General features: G+C 51.7%; 2 protein-coding genes across 3 annotated transcripts; one reads left to right on the forward strand and one right to left on the reverse strand.

Annotated features, from left to right (window-relative positions):
• Window positions 1-758: 758 nt before the first annotated feature.
• On the reverse strand, window positions 759-8,937 carry LOC135180694 (uncharacterized). Of its 2 annotated transcripts, none has more exons than XM_064153351.1 (4): window positions 8,715-8,937; window positions 3,384-4,406; window positions 3,065-3,244; window positions 759-1,582 (listed from the first exon to the last, which is right to left on the reverse strand). In XM_064153351.1, the coding sequence occupies exons 2-4, from the start codon at window positions 3,769-3,771 to the stop codon at window positions 1,527-1,529; spliced, it is 624 nt and encodes a 207-aa protein (XP_064009421.1). In that variant the 5' UTR covers window positions 3,772-4,406; window positions 8,715-8,937; the 3' UTR covers window positions 759-1,526. The 2 variants fall into 2 exon arrangements, with proteins under 2 accessions (XP_064009421.1, XP_064009420.1); XM_064153350.1 differs by lacking the exon at window positions 8,715-8,937 and adding an exon at window positions 7,715-7,882.
• A 434-nt stretch (window positions 8,938-9,371) lies between these two features.
• LOC135180693 (RNA-binding protein with serine-rich domain 1-like) lies at window positions 9,372-17,914 on the forward strand. Its single transcript, XM_064153349.1, is given in 9 exon segments — window positions 9,372-9,467; window positions 10,701-10,763; window positions 12,617-12,772; window positions 12,940-13,131; window positions 14,313-14,415; window positions 15,200-15,256; window positions 15,259-15,355; window positions 15,764-15,905; window positions 17,174-17,914. Coding segments are annotated over 8 exon segments (861 nt in total). The 5' UTR covers window positions 9,372-9,467; window positions 10,701-10,755; the 3' UTR covers window positions 17,280-17,914.
• Window positions 17,915-18,222: the final 308 nt, after the last annotated feature.

Here is an 18,222-nt window from a genome sequence, read left to right on the forward strand (position 1 = left end):
CAGGAGGGTTGGACTCCATTATCTCTGGAGGTTCCTTCCAGCCCCTAACATTCTGTGACTCTAAAGCCAGAGCAGAAGATACACAAAATGTGAGGCTGTTGTGCAGAGTACCTGGGCAGGAAGAGTCCTTCTAGGAGTTATTTACTTACTGGCATGTTCCATTTACTGAAGGTGCTGGTTTATGTCACCTACTGCAGATCAAAAAGGAGCAGTGATGGTTTGTTAGGGAAATGGATTATCTTGCACAGTGAATGACAGCTGATTTTTCTACTCTGGCTAAAGATAGCTGCAGAGCACAAACTGGAGAGCAGAAGTTGTGTGGTCACTGTGTTTGCACACTTTAATGTAACCCTAGTCAGCTACCAGAGCGGGGCCATGAAGATGATCAGAGGGTTGGAGAACCAGAACCGCCCCTATGGGGACAGGCTGGAAGAGTTGGGGCTGTTCAGCCTGGAGAAGAAAAGATTCCAAGGGTGACCTTAGAGCAGCCTTTCAGTACATGAAGGGGCTGCAAGAGAGCTGGGGAGGGACTTTTGACAAGGACTTGAAGTGACAGTTTGAGTGACAGTGGCTTTGATCTGGAAGAGGGGAGATTGAGAAGTAATTCTTTGCAGTGAGGGTGGTAGCACCATTCTGTGAGGAGTGGTGGTCTCACCTCATGGGTCTGGGCCCTTGCAGCATGGTGGCAGTGTCCCAGAAGAAACCCAGCCTGCTCGCTAGTGGGGCAAGGGGTGGGTAAAATTGAGAGAGACCCATACTGTTGTGAACCAAGGGGTACAGAGACGTTTACTGCAGACAGAGGGGGAGCACAGAGCGTTCCTGGGATGCATCATCACAGCACTGACCCTCATGAGAGGAAGCTTCTCATTTTCTTTGGGACCCATCTCCCTGCCGTGCCTTAGTTGCATCTTCTACTTGCAGGCAGCCTGCCTGTGCTGCTGAAGTCCATGGGCCACCAGCCAGCTGTGGTGCCAGCCAGGATGGGCAGCACAGGGATGAGGCCTCAGCTTTCCTTTTGCCCTGCCTCTTGCGCCAGGCAGCCGCTTTCAGTCAACAGGGCTGAGAACAGGAGGCAGTGACCCTCTTTGCCAGGTGCCTCACATAATGGTTAGAAGGCTGCCACAGCCCTGCGAGGTGCTGCTTCTCCACAGCTCCATCCTGCCACCGGCGCAGCACTGCTAGGGCACGCTGGTGTAGCCTGGGGTCAGATGAGCTCCATCTTGAACTGGCTGAAGTTTGGCACAACGGGCGAGGGCTCGGCCACGCTGCTGAAGGGCACACAGGGCTGGTTAGCCAGCACAGCGCCATGGCTCACGCCGGAGCTGAGCTGCTGCAGCGTCGCCAGCACCTCCTGCTGCAGCCGCTGCTGCTGCTCCTGCTGCCGTTCCAGGCGGCACTGCCGCTCCAGTACCGCCTGCAGGGCCTGGCTCAGCTTCTGCATCTCTGCCTGTACAGCATCCAGCTTCTCGGCAATGGCTTGGGAGCTGCGAGCAGGGGGCAGCGCTGGCTCGCCACAAGCACAGTTCTCATTTCCAGGACTGGTGGCATTGGGCAGGACAGTTTGAACGCTGACGTCTTTGACCTGGAGTGGTGGGAGGCAGGAGAGGTGAAACATTATCAGCTCCTTCTTCAAGAGCATTCAATAAGAGAAAGATTGATTTTGCATTTAGCTGCAGGCAGGAGAAAAGCCATCACCTCCTTGCAGATCTCTAGACCCCACCACACTCTGAGCTGCCCTTCATCCCCACCCAGCCCCTGTGACATGCTCCCAGGAGCTCACCATCGAGCTGCCAGCACCTGCTCAGCCACCCGGTGCTGGGTGTTGCTGGATGTTAGCTGTGCTGATGCCAGCCCTGTGCAAGGACATAGATTCTAGGGCTTTCCTTCCCATTCCCCCATTTCTGGTATCTCACCCTGACACAAAGGGCCAATCTGCAGCCTAAGAGGGATCTCATGCTGGGTTTTAACCCCAGGGGAGCCTCTGTCCTGAAAAAAATATTGAACAACCTGTGTCCTCAGGCAGCTGGCAAAGACTCCTGACAAACACCTGAGGGGGCTGGAGAAGTGTGAGCTGTGTCTGAGAAGGGACAGCACAGTAGATGAGCTGTGGTTTGTAGCCAGGATACCAGGTGCCAGCATCCTACTGTCCTCCGGGATGAAAGAGTTTTGCCTGACAGTGAAGTCTCCAGAAGTTAGAGACTGCTCACAGATCTGGGCAGCCTCACAGCCACATCACTGTGCTGGCAGCCTACCTGGGCTGGTCCTGGGATTGCTGGATACTTACATTTGAGTGGGTTGGGTTGAAAGGGACCTTAAAGACCATCCAGTTCCAACGTCCCACCATAGACAGGAACACCTCCCACTAAACCATGTTGCTCAAGGTCTCATCCAACCTGGCCTTGAACACTTCCAGGCCACAACTTCTCTGGGCAACATGTTACAGTCTCCCTGTAGGTCCCCTTCAGGTATTGGAAGGCTGCTCTAAGGTCTCATCAGAGACTTCTGCAGGCTGAACAGCTCCAAATCTTCTCTCACCCTGTCCCCATAGGGAAGGTGCTCTGATCATTTTCATAGCCTACTCTGGACCCTCTCCAACAGTTCCATGTCCTTCTTCAGCCTATCAAGGTCCCTTCCTTCCAGCATGTCACCCACACCACACAGCTTGGTGCCATCTACAGACCTGCTGAGGGTGCCTCAATCTCACTGCCTGTGTTGCTGGCAAAGATGTTAAACAGCACTGGTCCCATGGCTCACCATGGGCCTCACATGCCACAGTTCATCTCCTGCTGTGCCACCAAGCCACTCAGCTGCTGGTATCCTTGTGGTGGCTTAGGAAATGTCCTGAGCTGGTACTGACACCAAGCCTAAAGGATCCTGTGAGCTGTGGGTTGGAAGCCAATGCTGGAAGAAACTAGCACCAACGTGGCAAGCATCACCCTGCCCCACCTGCGTAGTTTCAATGCACCCAGGTGCTGTGCAGGGCTGTCCCAGTGGGCAGCACCACGCTGGCTCCTGGCCAGAGCAGACAGGCTCTCCCTTCCTGCTGTGCCACCTGGCAGCCTACCTTTTTCTGCAAGAGGACAGTCCTGTCCACCATCTTCTCCTTCACCATCGGGGCTGGGTTCTTGGAGGGGGGGTGGGACCAGCTGCCCTTGGCTGGGCAAGGAGTGCAAGAGGGTGGTTGGGCCCCCTGGATTGGGGCAGCTCCCTGGAGCTGAGGAGGTGCCTGTGGAGTCATTGGTGCCTGCAAGGGGCAGTGAGAGAAATACCTGAAAAGGAGGCCCTTGGGAACTCCCTGGTGGGACACAGGGAGCATCTTCCCCAGCCCAGTACTGCCAGGAGGCAGCCATGGCAATGACCCCCCACAGGCAGCCAGGCCTTACCATTCCCAGGGGGCACTCTCATGGGCAGCACCTCCTTGGGCTGTCTGCCATCCTGGCAGAGAGAGACCACGCTAACGATCTGGATGCCCATCTTGGTGTCTTGGCTGGCAGCAGGGCAGGGCACCTGGCTGCCCGTGGGCCCCGTGCTGGGCACTGCCTTGGATGGCTCAGGTGCGTGCCCCTGCAGCGGGGGCCAGGGCTGGTCGCTGTCCCAGCCAGCCGCTGCTGGCCCCGGCTCCACGCTCCTTCTCTTGAGGAAGAGGTAGACAGCCTGCGGCGTCACCCGGATGTCGTCCAGCTCCAGCACCTTCTTGATCTTGCGGAAGCTCAGCCCGGCCCTGCGCAGCTCCACAATCCTCCTCTTGGCACGGTCATCCAGCCGGCCCATCCCTCCTGGCACAGCTCCTCCCCTGGCACCTACATGCCCGGAGTGCAGGCGCCACAGGGCTGCTGGCAGCTCCTCTGCCAGCACCAAGCCCTATGAGGGAACTTGCACTCTGTTACTGCTCTGCCATTAGAGTGCCAGCCACAGCTGTGTGTCTGCATGGCACCATCCCTAGCTCCCAGCACTGACCCAGCTCCCAGTGGGAGAGGAGGAAGGTGCAGCTCTTCCCACCACAGTAACAAGAGAGGCCAAAACCTGTGCCTCACTCACACAGAGCCCCCTCAGAGTGGGAGTGCCAACCTGGTCCCCTGGTCTGACAAGGGCACAGAGGATGGTAACAGGCCTGGTTCTGCCCAGTGTCCCAAACTGGACATCGATTCCACACTGCCAGCAGCACGCTGGAGGGTTGGGAGTGGCCAGGACCCAAACAGCAGCTCAGTATTCCAGGGAGCTTGGCATGAATCCTGGCAAAACACACTTCATTGAATGACGCTGGCAGGTCCCTGCTGGAGTCTTGGATTTCCTTGGTGGCCTGGGAGGTTACAGGGAGGACAACTGAGGGTGCCCACGTTGACAGCTGGAGACTGTTGGTGCTGCAGAGCCTGCTCTTTGGGTCCGGAGTCAACACTGTCCTGTACCTTTGAGAGAAGCAAACCCAACCATTTCTATACCAGCTGTAAAGATGGCACAGGCTATACTTCCCATGCTCCCTCCTTCTCCCTGCATGCACAGCCTTGGCTGCTGGTGTCAGCCAGGGGATGGTGTACAGCCTGTGTGCTTGGGTGGCATGGTGGGGGCTACACTGCTGATATGGCCCCCAAATGTGTGTCTGCTCTGGGTCACACCCCACAGGGACCAGCCCTTTTCCTTGCAGCAGGCATCAGAGCAGGGCCAGCTCAGGATGGGCAGTGCCTGGAGCTGTGCACGTGTATGCACACACACCTACAGGCCTCTCCAGGCACATGCACATATATGTACACAGCTACAGCAGAGGTGTTTTTCCTGTCAGCTTTCCTCTGCAGCCCTTTCTTGGACACTCAGTGCTGCAGCGGCTGCCTAAAGCTCACACTATTTGGCTTCACCTCCCCCAGAGAAACAGCCTCCCAGAATTGCCATAAGGCAACAAGACACTTTGGATGAGCAATGTGTAACAGAGGCTACCTCAAGTGGTCACTGCCAAGCAGATGTGACACAGCAGCCTTTTCACAGCCCCTTTCCCAGCAGGTGGATCTTAAAAAGGACAATAATGTGTTTTGTTGCATGAGGAGGCACAGAGGCTACTGCACATCAGCCACACAAAGCCTCAGGGAGAAATGGAAACAATGCAGGAGCTGTGCTACTCTGTGTTTTATTTATTCCACTGCAGAAGAGAGAGACATCAACTCCAGAGATGCAGATTGTACTTGGTTGTGTTCTGCTCCAGATCTGTTGACGTCCAAAGGCCAGCCCATGCCCTGCTATGTGCATTAGGGACCTTCTAGATAAGAGCTGGGGGAGTGGATATAGGAAAATAAGACATCCCTGGATGCAGACACTGCAACCACAAAGCCAGAGGAAAAGGTCAGAAAGAAAGAAAACTTCCCCACACCAGTGAAAGATGTTACAAGGACAAAGCTCCCTGTGGCTGTCAGTAAGGGAACTCAGGGCCTGGCAAGATTCTCTGCCCTCCTCCCAGAGTGTTTCAAGACACAAGCAGGACACTAGAGCAGAAGCAAAGCAGTGTAGCTATCTGAACAGCCAGTGACAGAAACAGGAAGGTGTTCCAGAGTACTCCAAATTCCTTTCTTCTCCCCCCGCCACTGAGGGTTTCTAAGGGGAGGAGAAGGCAGCAGGAAAACTGCTTTCCCTCCCGCCCTGCAGACTGGAAGGGGCACAGCAGGAGGCGCCCTTCTGCACGGCTGCTGCCCCTAGGGGAGCCCGCGCCGCAGCCGGGCTGGGGCTTGGCTGGGCTCTCGTACCCAGGCACATGGACACTTGGTCTAGAACAGCATAACCAGAGCAAGGGAGAAGGCGAAGGGGTTCCTTCCTGCTCTGACAGAGATCCAACAGGTTCCTGCTGTGGTAGCATTCCCGGCTTGGACCTTTCCTCCCTTTTGGACAGCGCCTACCTTTTTGCACAGCTCTCGGTTTTACACCGTCCCTGCCCTCGGAGGGTTCTCCCCACTTTTGCACTGTTCTGTGCAAACTTGCAAGCTCGGCAAGTCCTGGAGTCCATTTGAGAAAGCTGCCGGCAGCACCCGGACCCGGCTGCTCTCGGACCATATCAGCAGCCAGCTTCCTGGCTGCCCTCCGGACTGGGCGACCCGAGCAGTTTGGCTCTCCCCTGCCGCCGTGAAGGCAGCGTCGCCTCCACGAACCCCTGTCCTGTGGCAGCCGTGTCTCAAGACATTTCTGAGTTGGGCGGCTCTGCCGCTTGCCTTGGGCTGCTGCTGCGTGGATCCAGACCATTTGGTATTGCTTTGCAGCATCACAACCAGTCGAGCCGCAGAGAAATCCAGCAAGGGATGATCGTCGAATACCTATCTCACCTCTGCAAGTAAAGCCTGCTGTTGCCTTAATTCTCTGCTCAGCCTGACTGATAGGGGGGTAAAGATTAACCTCTTCCATTTCCTGACATCCTAAATCTCTTGATTTGTCCATAACATCCTTTTGAAGAATTCCTGATCGAATTAGAACCTGTAAATAAACCTAAATTAGTTTTTTATATAGTTTGGGGTTGGGGGGAATAAAATAGTTCTATTTTTATAGTTCCTGACTCGACCACATTAACTCCCTGCCTCCATTGGCAGGTTACATAAGTGCCAGTAAAGCCAGCAGCCTCCATCCAGCTTCTGCACAAAAGAGATAATGGGAGTGCCCTGAAGATGTGCTGACTCTGTGCAACTCCCCCAGCTCCCTCTCTACTGAACACATGGCTCATGTTGGACCATCCCCCAGTCCCAGCTCAATCTTTCATTGCCTGCTCATCCCCTCTGTACCTTGCCCTGCCCTCTGCAGAGCTCCCACCCTGCCTTGCCAGCCTTGCTCATGGAAGGCACATACCATTCCTGCCCTGCTAACCTCACCTCAATGCCAATGTAGTGTGTTCTCCACAGCCCCTGCTTGCGCCAAACACTGGGTTTGGATTTGGGCCCTTCACTCCAGGAAGGACACTGAGGTGCTAGAGCGTGTCTAGAGAAGGGCAACAACAACGGTGAGGGCTCTTGAACCACGATAAAAGAACTGCAGTGGTTTACTGCTGCTGTTCACAGAATAATCCACTGATCACCCGGACCCTCTGGGGCCCAGGAGAGCTCTCTGTAGCAACACCACCACCCTGCTGCAGCTCCACAACCCAAAGCTAACGACAAGGAAAATGAAGCCCCCAGTTGCAAGACGGTGCAATGTACACAGCAGGCACTTTCAGCCTTGAGACGCTGACCCCCATCAGCCACTGCAAGTTGAGCAGTTCACCTGCAGGCCTTGGAGGGACAGGGATGAAAGGCCAGAGAAACACGGGCAAGATTCCAAAGCAGCACTCACACAGCTCTCTTCGTTCCTGTCTTGCTTGCCTAGGGTGTCCTGAACAGAGTAGCTCTGTGCTTGTCTGCTGCCCTGAATCCACTACTAGCAGTCAATCGGCAGACGGGGCCTGCCGCTCTGCTGGAAAACTGCTAGGCGGGTGTCCGAGATCAAGAAGCTGAAGGACAGCCGCTCAGATGAGGCATGTCACTGCTCTGACACTGTGGCTAGCAGGACACCGGAGCCCCGCAGCCCGGCTCCAGCGCGTCCCCGCTCTGCGCCGCCACGCTGCGACGCCGACCAGCGCCCGCCGAGCACGGACGGCTGTGGGCTGCTGGAGCTTGCTAACACCCACCTCCTGCCACCCCTCCCTGCTGCTCTCACCCTCATTAAACCGCAGGAAGTGTCTCCCCTCCACCAGCCCTCAGCCGGGCAGCGCACCCACCTGCAGAGCTCCTCAAGGCGATCGCGCCCCTCGCTGCTGCGGCCTCCGGTGGCCGTGGCCAGCCAGGGTCACAGCACAGCTCGGCAGCAGCCAACTTTTTGGGAGGCTGCTGTTTGAAAACCTCCGTCCCTCTTTGTTTGGTTGGGACAGAGTTAGCAGAGGCTGCCGGGAAGGTCACCCAGGAGGAGATTCGTACTGGAGGGAGGAGCCCTCCTCTTAACTCTTTCAGGGCAGTCTCACCTCAGGACCACGAAGAGCAAGGTCAACGTGGTCCACCTGCAGCTGCACTGGACCTGAGCACTGAAACGCTGTCACTAAGCAGTACAGCCTGCTGAAAGCCATAGGTCTAGCGAGTAAGGCAGGCAGGGACCTCTGGCTTACCTTTGTGAGGCCAAGTCCTTAGCCCATGCTGCCATTTACCCATGCAGACAGTGGCACCTGCCACACTTCATAAAGCAGCTTTCAGGTTTGCAGTTAAAAGGTAGTAAAGAGGAGGTGTGATTTTTTCACATCTTGTTCTCCAGACACAGCTGCAGTTGTTATCTAATGGGTATTTTTATTAAATACTCCTTCACAGAATGTATCTTGGTTGGAAAAGACATCCAAGATTATCCAGTCCAACCCCCCCAACACTGAAAGGTTAACACTAAACCTAAGCACCAAATGCTGCTTAAACACCCCTAGAGATGGCGACTCTACCACTGCCCTGGGGTAGACCTTTCCAATGCTTGAGAATCCTTCCAATGAAGAAATACTTCCAAACATCCAGCCTAAACCTTCCTGGTGCAGCTTGTAACCGTTTCTTCTAGGAGCTGACTTCATTGCACGGAGGGGCACAAGGTTTCCAACGCCAGGAATTTAACATAGCTGCCTGTGGTGACACTTCAGCTGACCAGCACACCTGCTTCTCTGAAAGGTTTCTCATGTATAAGGCCCTACACCAGGAACAGGATCCAAATATACTTCCAATGGAATCTTCCAGGTGCAGAGCTTGTCTTACCCATCGGTGTCCTTTGTCACAGCCACGGACCACTAGCACTGGGGCTCTCCGACGAGTAATTCACGTCTGCACTGTCTCGCCACTCCTGCTCTAGGCCTGCTGGCTTCCCTTGGACACCCGGACAGACCCGCCCCCCTCCTCACTCCCCACGGGCACCCTCTCCGCCCCCGTTTCCTACGCCGCTCTCCGCGGACACCTCCTGGCGGACACGGTGCCCCCCTCGCTCCCTGCAGCGCCAGCCCCACTCTCGCCCTGTCCCTTTAACCCCCGCCCCCTCCCCCGCAGCCCGTGACGCCATCGCCGCGCGCGGCGCAGCCCCCTTCGCGCCTGCGTTGCGTCGGTAGCGCGCGTCGGGCCCGTGGCCGCAGCTGTGGCGGGCGCCGAGGATGTGAGTGAGGCTTGGAGGGGGGGCGGGCTGGGGCCGCTGGGGATCCGCGTCCATCCGAACCGGCTGCGGCGCAGAGCGACCCTACCGCCGTGCTGGGGTGCCGAGGGGTGCGCTCCGGAGCCGCCGATGAGGATATGGCGGGGCGAGGGTCAGGGATGGGGCCTTAGTGTCGCGGCCTACTGTGCCTGAGGGCGGGGAAGGAGGAATGGAGGCCGGGCAGGGGCGGGGCTGGGCCGGGGCTCGGGGGCGAGCTGGGGCCTAGCGGGGGAGCCGAAGCCAGGGGTCTCGTCCTTTCGCTGCAGCCGAGACGGCAGGAGGACCACTAGGCGGGTCGGCGGGTCCAGGCCTAACGGAGGGAGCAGGCGGTATGGGCCCTGGGCTGCGGGCGATGCGGTCCGAACCGACTCCATTTGATCTGTGCTTTTCTTTGCATATCCCTCAGCCCACTCCTTGGCTTTGCCGGTAGTATGGCAGCGCGGTTAGCACCGACAAGCCCTCCCTCCACCTGGCGCTGTAACATAACCCTTGGCTTGCGGAGCGGGACTGGCAGACCCAGGGCCCTCTACCCAGCTCGCTGTAGTTAGCTTGGGCCAGCTGCTTTGATTTGCACAGGACTCCTGAGCTCTAACCCCCCCCCCCCCCCCCCCCACCACCTTACACGAGGAAGTCTTTTCTCCACTTTTGCAAATGGGGATTTGAAGTAAATTGCCATTAAGGGGCAAGTCTGGGACGTACAGGAAGTCCGGAGAGAGCTAAGTTTGCTTCCTTTGCGACAGAATTACATCTCTCTATTAGAGTGCAGTTCGACTCTTGGAAGCAGAGAGGTGTGTGTGAGATGGGCGGGCGCTGTACACTGCGCTTGGTCGTTCTGTTTTGAGGTGTGTGATACAAAAACATTGGCTCGTTAGGGTGTGAGAGTTGTTTTGGTTGTAGGTAAGCAGCAGCTGGCTTAGATATGTGTTGTTACATACCTTGGTGTGAAGAGCGTGTTTTTATTCTTTCCATATCTTCTGGTGAGCATCTGAACCTGTACAGGTGAAAGTGCCCACAGGGTGTGTGTCTTGGGCTGAGGGTCCCAGACGAAGCTCAGTAAGTGTTGTGAGACGTGCATACACTTTGAGGGAGGTAAAGTGATTGATTTGGAGGCTAAGTGCTGCTTGTACCATCATAGAGAAGCTTGCTGAATGAATGAGCATTTGTCTGGCGAGTGGCTGTCCGGAGGAGGGGGAGGGGTGGTGGTAGCTGTTTAACTGAGGTATGACCCATCACTGCAGCAGCAGGCTGGAGAACAGGAAAATGTCTTCAGCTGGGCTCTTGCTTTTCCCTCCTTCCAGCAGGAATAAAGACAGAGCCAGCTATCAGATGATAACAGATAGTTCTGCATGGCTGAGCTGATAGCGTCATCACTGTGACAGTCCACAGGTGCAGGATAAGTTGGTGTGTAGGAAGAGACAGTGCAAACCTAACTAGAGTACTTTAAAAAAAAAGTGTCTAAAGAAATTTTTTTTTGGTCTTTTGAGTCCGGGAAGTTTCTTATTCTGATCTTCAGAGTGAGTCAGCTGGTTCTCATGCAGTTCCTTTCAATTTTTGATCTGCAGACCCCCTCATACTTTGCTCTGGAGGCATTACAGCTGGTTAGAAAAGCTGAAAAACATGCACAGGTTTGTTTTTCTTAGCTTTGCAGCACCTTTGGAACATCCCACAGGCGACCTTCTTATCACCACTGATTTCCTCTCCTAGCGGGCCCTGCCAGTGTCACATGTACTGTGGATTTCTGTTCTCCATGCAGAAAGGTGTGCTATTTGACTTCTGGATCCACAAGGAGCTGGGCTTGTGCACGTTCATTTGTGAAGCCAAAAATCAGGAAAGGAGCTCAGAAGAGATCTCTTCACAAACACAACTCTAATTGCAGTTTACAGAATAAAGTAATTGCTAACCATAATCTGACACCAGAAGCAGCTAAACTGTTGGATACAGTGAGCTTAGATAAGTGTTTGGTTTTTTTGCATTCTTAAATGATTTTGTCTGGGGTGCATTTGAAAACAGAGATGTTTCTACCATCTTACCGTGCTGTGGGTATTCAGTGCCCCTTCAGACAAACTGGTGCCCACTATTCCTTCTCCTGAGTGTTCCATTCGTGGTAGATAATGGGCATTATACCCGTCAAATCACTGCGTGCTTCCAGTGCTATAATGTTGGAGGCAGCTTTGTGAGGCTAGTACTGAACAATCCATGTGGAATAGTCAAAATACAGTGGTGTGTCTAGACATCACATAACACGATTTGATGGGTGCAGCCCTGTCATGGGAAACGTCTGCAATTCAACTGATGCCCAGAATTTCAGTGTTACGTAGTGGGGTGTTAAATTTATCCCATGTTGCATCAAAAGAGGGAGCTGACTGGAGCCAGGTGAGGTCAGAGTCCAGTTTAGACTTCCTGCTAAGAAGTTTAAGTGAGATCTGTTGTTGTGGTAGTGCAACAAATGAGATGCTTTAGTCTGGTTTTCTCCAGGCTGGCAGAGCTTTGGAAACAGCTTTTTGAGGTGGAGAGTAGCCATAATTCAGTGGGGGGATTGTTCTCAACAGCCTTCTGTTGCTGACAGATCTCTGCTCTCAGGGACAATTTGTCTCTGGAGAAAACCAGTGCTCACTCCTCTGGAGCAAAGACTGTTGGCAATGCATGAGCTGCATGTACTTCTTGCAGAGAAGACGGCTGTCCTGGATGCCATATTTTTAGTTGGACAATTAATGTCCTTTGTGCTCCTGTGAGTGTGAAAATAATGGTGACTTTAAACACAGGTACAGACTTCTCCATGGGCACATCATGCCAAGGTCAGCTGGCACAGGCTGGCCTGAAACAGGATGTGGAAGTGAAGTTCTCTGCAAGTCTGTACATACCCAGTATGTTGCGAGTGCTGTAAGGCAGGCAATAGTGGTTTATGTTTGTTAATTTATTGTTTCTAAACCATTTTCTCTTGTCGCTGGACCATTCTTTGGAGTTGATTGCACTCAATTAGAGACTGATTCTCATACTCAAGGAATTAGAGGTCAGATCTGAGATAAGAGAAGCCCATTCAGTGCTGCTTTAGACACCTTCAAAGGGGAAACGGAGTTACCAGGATTGAAAGAGTTAGCTAGGGCTCAAAGGAAGTAGTAAAAAATCCAACGGTAGGTAATCATCCTGCCTGAATTTCCTAAGCTTAGCAAAGTTGGGGGTGTTAAGGGGTGCCAGTGGGGATGACAAAATGGAAATGTCCTTTCAGCGTGAATTTTTGGCTGTGAGAATTTCTGTATGCTGTAGCTGCCCTCTGCAAAGCTGCTCTCTGATGTAAATATCTTCCTTTGTTTAGGAAGTCCAGACTGGCCTAATGCTTTAACCCTGCAGTTACGGTGACCTTGAGTTGCATTTGAAGTTCCAAGTTCTGTGTTGCTCTTCTGTTCTTTGTTCGGGTGAGGGGCTCTGGGGGCGTTGTTTTCCTGTGTTCATAAATATCTTCTGCCGTGTGTTCTGGAAGGGCTCCCTCACCAACCAAACGCAAGGACAGATCTGAAGATAAGTCGAAGGACCGTTCCAAGGACAAGTCATCCACAAAGGAATCGGGCGATAAGGATCGTGGCCGAGACAAGGCACGCAAAAGACGCAGTGCTTCAAGTGGAAGCAGCAGTACCAGGTAGTTACCTTCACAGGTAGTAGCAAACTACAGTGTTCCTGGAAACCACCACCTTGATTGCTGGTACTTTTCATTCCATGTTCTATGGATGCTGTTGAAGGCTTGTGTTGTGTCAGTTACAGTGCTGTCACCATATTTACCATAATTTTTTCCTCTATTCCAAACAGATCCCGTTCCAGCTCAACTTCCAGTTCGGGGTCCAGTTCTAGCACTGGTTCTAGCAGTGGGTCTAGCTCCTCTTCTGCCTCAAGCCGCTCTGGGAGCTCCAGCACCTCACGCAGCTCCAGTTCCAGCAGCTCCTCTGGATCTCCAAGTCCATCTCGACGGAGACATGACAACAGGAGACGTTCCCGTTCCAAGTGAGTGTCCTTTGCCTTCTAGGAGTTACCAGATGGCACACTGATTTCATGTAGAAGACAAGATTGTGATCAGGATAAATTTTCTGAGGACCATTTGCTTTCCTCAGAATTTGGAAATCTCAATTCTGTTAGGATGGGCATGCCCCTTTTGCTTATACAGTAGGAAGGAGAGATTAAAAACCTCATTTTAAGGAGTGATTTAAAATACTCTGTTTTGTAGAGATGATCTTAATCAGTGTTTCCTCAACAATATTTGACTGTTCGGGCACTAGACGAGAGTAAACTTCTTTGGGTTCTGTAAGTTACAGTCAAGATTTAATAGAACATCAGGGCTGAAGGTGGTTTGCATATGTATGGGTGTGTGCATCTATGCTCTTATGCCTGACAAAATAAAAAGAGAGAGGACAAAGAAAGTCTCTTCCTGTAAGGGCAGAAGTCAAAGTATATTAATGTCCATACAGTTTTCCTTTGGAGAATGCTGTAGGTCAGGTACTGAAGGTTGATAAAAGTCTACTGAAATGCCTTGGGCCAGTATAGGCTTGATTTGTGTATCACTCAATTCATGGACTGTAAGATTAGGCAGAAGTGTGAACAGAAATTTTCTGCATATTGAATTTTTTTAAAGATGAAAATCAGATTCCAGATTTTTCTGTGTTTTTAAACTACAAAGATATGCAGCTCCTTAATATTTTTTTCTTTGTTCTTTTAATTGTGAGATTCCTGGATGTCTGTAGTGAGCAGAAGATACAGAAACACGAGTGACTGGATTAATTAATTTGCCTGGCTTTGATATGCTTTGGGTGTTTGTGTCTTCGTTTTGCCTCTTTATTCGGGCCAAGAATGCTGGGGGTTTTTTGTTTGTTGTAAGAAGTGGAAAATTCTTCAGCTATGGCAGATAACCTCATAGAAACATCCTCAGCATTTCATGCAGTAAAGATGAAAACTCAAAAATCAGGCTCTCAACCTGCAAAAAGTTCTAAAGCAGAAGGAGACAGGACAAATGCAAGTCCTGAGATGTTTGAGTGGAGCACCACCCCACCACGTCCTAACCTCTAACTTCTTAACAAAAAGGTGCCCTCCCAAGAAAAAATGGTATTTTCAGTCATTTGGTTACAACTGGCTTCTTGGACTTGTCTTGCACATTCCCTGAAAACTCTGTAAACATCTGTTATCATCATCAGGTCCAAGCCACCCAAGAGAGATGAGAAGGAGCGGAAGAGACGGAGCCCATCACCCAGGCCTACCAAAGTGCACGTTGGAAGGCTCACTAGAAACGTGACCAAGGTAACGGCCTGCTCCCCTCTAACAGCAAGCTCGCCTGTCTTCTGCGGGAACATGAGAGTGCCTCTTTTAAAGCTCTCATAACCTTTTTGCTGCTGGAGTGTTGCCAAGGTCTTGCTGTTGGAAGCTCTTGCTCCATTTCCACATTGATCAGGGAGGAAAACTTTGGCAAGGTTTTACTGAGTCATATGTGGTGCAGGTGTTTGAGACTATGTAGTGCTCAACAGTACTCGAGTCTCATTTGTCAGTGTGTCAGACCTTGTGTCCTGCCATACTAGGAAGGAAACTGTAGTAGTTGGGACAATAGCTGAATTTATCTTGGAGGCATTAAGGATATCTGGAGGTTCTTGATAAGGGATCTGAAGTGATCTGGGCTGGCCTGAGTTGTATTTGTTAGAACATAGTGTAAAGACCTTGAGAGTTAGGAGGTTCAAGATGCTGCAAAAATTATGCCTTTAGAAAAACATTAACAGTTGCACTTGTAGAGTTTTCAGCTGAGGGCACAAGATCCCTTTTCAGGATCTTGGAACTAGTTGTGTTTTAGTAGCTCATGTTGCTGTGCAGCAGGTCTGAAGGTTTGGAACAGTCCAGGAGGAACTGCCTAGGCAACAGTAGGGAAACTAGTGCTAGTTCTCTCCTCATCTGACCAGTGCAATACATCTCCTGCTGATGGTGGCATTGATTTAGAGCTACCCCTAGTGCTGCATACAGCTTGGGTTTACTGTTCTGTGCCAGTCAGCTCTGGGCAGTGTGGTCTGTGGTCCCAAGACTTGCTCTTTCTCTGCAGGATCACATCATGGAAATCTTTTCCACATATGGAAAAATTAAGATGATCGACATGCCGGGTCAGACAGGCTAAACCCACACCTCTCCAAAGGCTATGCTTATGTGGAGTTTGAGAATGCAGACGATGCTGAGAAGGCCTTGAAACACATGGATGGAGGTAAGGATTGATTGCTTGTGAAACACTTTAGAGCAGATGAATTTGATCTGAAGATGAGTTAGAGGTGATGGGGAAGCTTTTGATCTGATCTGCAGTCCCACCTGTTTTCAGCCCAAATGGGTTTTGTGTGGTTCAGGACAGACCCAAACTATCACAGAATTACTGACACTTGGTTGGAATAAAATTCCTTAAGTTTCTATGAAAATCTTTCCTGGTTAACACCTGAGCTGCAGTTTGGTGGGATGTTAGATGAAGAAGCCTAGTATGTGTGTGGACTTTTATCAACACCACCCAGAATGGGTGGTGAGAATAGCACTGTAGGCTTCATGCTTCAGTTGCTTGTGAGAAAGCTGTGAGTTGCAGCAGTGTGATGCTTACTTCTTCCTGCTTCTGTGATTCCCTAAAAAGGCCAGATTGATGGTCAGGAGATCACTGCCACAGCTGTACTGGCACCACGACCTAGACCACCTCCAAGACGTTTTAGCCCACCCAGGAGGATGCTGCCGCCACCACCGATGTGGCGCAGGTCACCACCTCGCATGAGGAGAAGGTGAGAGCTGTGACAGTTTGTGTTTCCTTCTCAATGTAGCAGCGTGCTAGTGCTGAAAGAGGCAGCATGGGAAACAGTTTCATCCTGTTGGACTTGCCTTTCTTCTCCTAATGACAGAAACACCTTTTGGGCATCAGTTGAACCTGGGTTGTACTTAACTCCCAAGTGTCAGATTGGCCTGCTCTGATCTGCACTCTGGGTACAGTCTGCCGGGAGTGTCAGGTGCTGCCTGACCTCTTCCCAGGACTACCTTCTGCAGAAATGCTGGGAGAGGAAGTGGGAAGGGACTGCTGGCTGGCAGGATGCTTTTGGCAGCCTGCTCCAGCTCCTTGCTCTTTGAAGCCCTTGCACTTTCCTTCCTCCTTTCTGTGAATGGGCAAATGATGTCTTGCATCAGTTGAGCAGAGGACACTGACCCCAAGATGTGACCTGATGTGCATGTGCCCATTGAGTGACTTGCTTAGACAGGTCTGCTGGAGTCTTCCTCAGCATCTAGATGGGCACATTTATTTTGGAAGTCTGCTTAAACTCTTGTCTCCAATGAAAGCAGCTCCTCCTTGAGCCACTTGATTGCTGAGCAGCTTGCGAAGTGCAGGCTTGGAAATGAGAACTGGTGGTGAATGTAACCCAAGATTGACTGCCTGGGGAGCCACCTTTGGACATGCCTTTTACTGTGGTCTGGCAAATGCCAGATACGGTCTTGTCTCCCCATTGTTATTTTCTTCCCTAAGTTAACTTTTATTCTCCTTTTTGGGCTCTCTTAATATTCTGTGCCTGGAACCTGGTTGTCATGCTGGTGGCCATACAGACTGATTGTAGTAGTGAAGAGCTCAAAGCTTAATGATGCTTTTAAAGTTACTGCAAAAGCTACCCCTAGGGTTCAAAAGCACCTACAGAAACCCTTTCCCTGACTGTCACTGCATTTCAGGAGCCAAAGCTGACCTTTCAGGTGAAGGACAATCTGATGCAAGATGAACGTGAGCTTATTGTAGTTGAGCAAAAAGAAAAGGATTTGTGTCTGTTCATTGGACACTGAACATTGCTGCAGCTTCCTGAAGCAGGAGGAGAGTAACTGGAAGGCTCCTGTCATGCAGTCAGAGTTGCCTCGTTCCTCTCTGTAGTTGGCTGTCTTCACAGCAGTTGTTTGTAGTGTGTGAGGACTGTTGGGAAGGGGGTGGGAAGTGTTCTTGAGCAGTTGGTCGGTGAGCTAATGTGGCACTGGATCCTGTGGCCCGTGTCTCCTAGTGAAAGCTTTGCTCCTCCGGCAGGTCCCGGTCTCCTCGGCGCAGATCTCCTGTTCGCCGGCGATCGAGATCCAGATCTCCTGGGCGAAGGCGCCACCGCAGCCGCTCCAGCTCAAACTCCTCACGATAAAGCAAAGAGACTGGAGAGCTTTTTATTTTTTAACTTAAAACCTGTCAGACTAAATATTGTACCTTTTTTTTTATAATGGGTCTGGGTGAGAGAGAGATCGTCCTGGCAGTGAAAGCAACGTAGGAGGAGAGAGCAACAGTTCCTGGCCAGATAGCCTTTGCTGTGGGGCTTCTAGTTCCCTGGCATTGAAGTGAAACTATTTAAAAATTGCTTTGATTTTAGAGGCTGCAAAACTTCTTTCCCAGACTTGTGGAAGGGAAGATGGTACAGCCTCTCTTTCTCAAATTAGCAGGCTGCTGCTTGGTGATTGCTAAGAGCTTAGCACGCTGTACAGACGAGCATGTAAATCTTGAGCTATCTCAGAAGCCCTGTATAGTAAGAGGGCGTTTAGCTTGAGCTCCAGGGGTCAGCACAGGATCTCCCAGAGCAACTGAAGTCCAGATCTGCCTGAGATTTAATACCCAAATTGTTGCTTTATCCCAGCTTCCCAAACAGATGATTTGTTTCTGCAGAGTTTAAGCTTTTCTGCAGTTTAAGCTGCCTTCTGACCAGGTGATCCACACAGAAACATTGCCCCAAGCCTGCTGAACATCATACTTCAGAAAAGAAACTGAAATCTTAAGAAGGTGGTTGGTGGCTGCCCCTTGAAGTGATTTCTTAACCTTTTCTAAAGAGTTTTTGGGTAAAAATTCCTGCACAGCCCCCCCAGCACAGTAGTGTGTGTGTTTCCTGCTTCCCAGGACAGCAACTGACCATCAACCCCGGGAACAGGGCAGAGAGGGAGGCTGGAGGCCACGGTGCTGGCTGGATTCACCGGGATTCCCATGGGGAAAGGGCAGAGCTTACCACCCGTTGTACAGTCAATGCTATACAGAGTTCGGTTTGGTTTTGTATCACTTTGTAGCTTTTTGGATCTTGTGTTTGTACTTGTGTAGGATGGCGA

This window comes from Pogoniulus pusillus, chromosome 13 (assembly GCF_015220805.1).
Source record: "Pogoniulus pusillus isolate bPogPus1 chromosome 13, bPogPus1.pri, whole genome shotgun sequence".
NCBI classification, from domain to species: Eukaryota; Metazoa; Chordata; class Aves; order Piciformes; family Lybiidae; genus Pogoniulus; species Pogoniulus pusillus.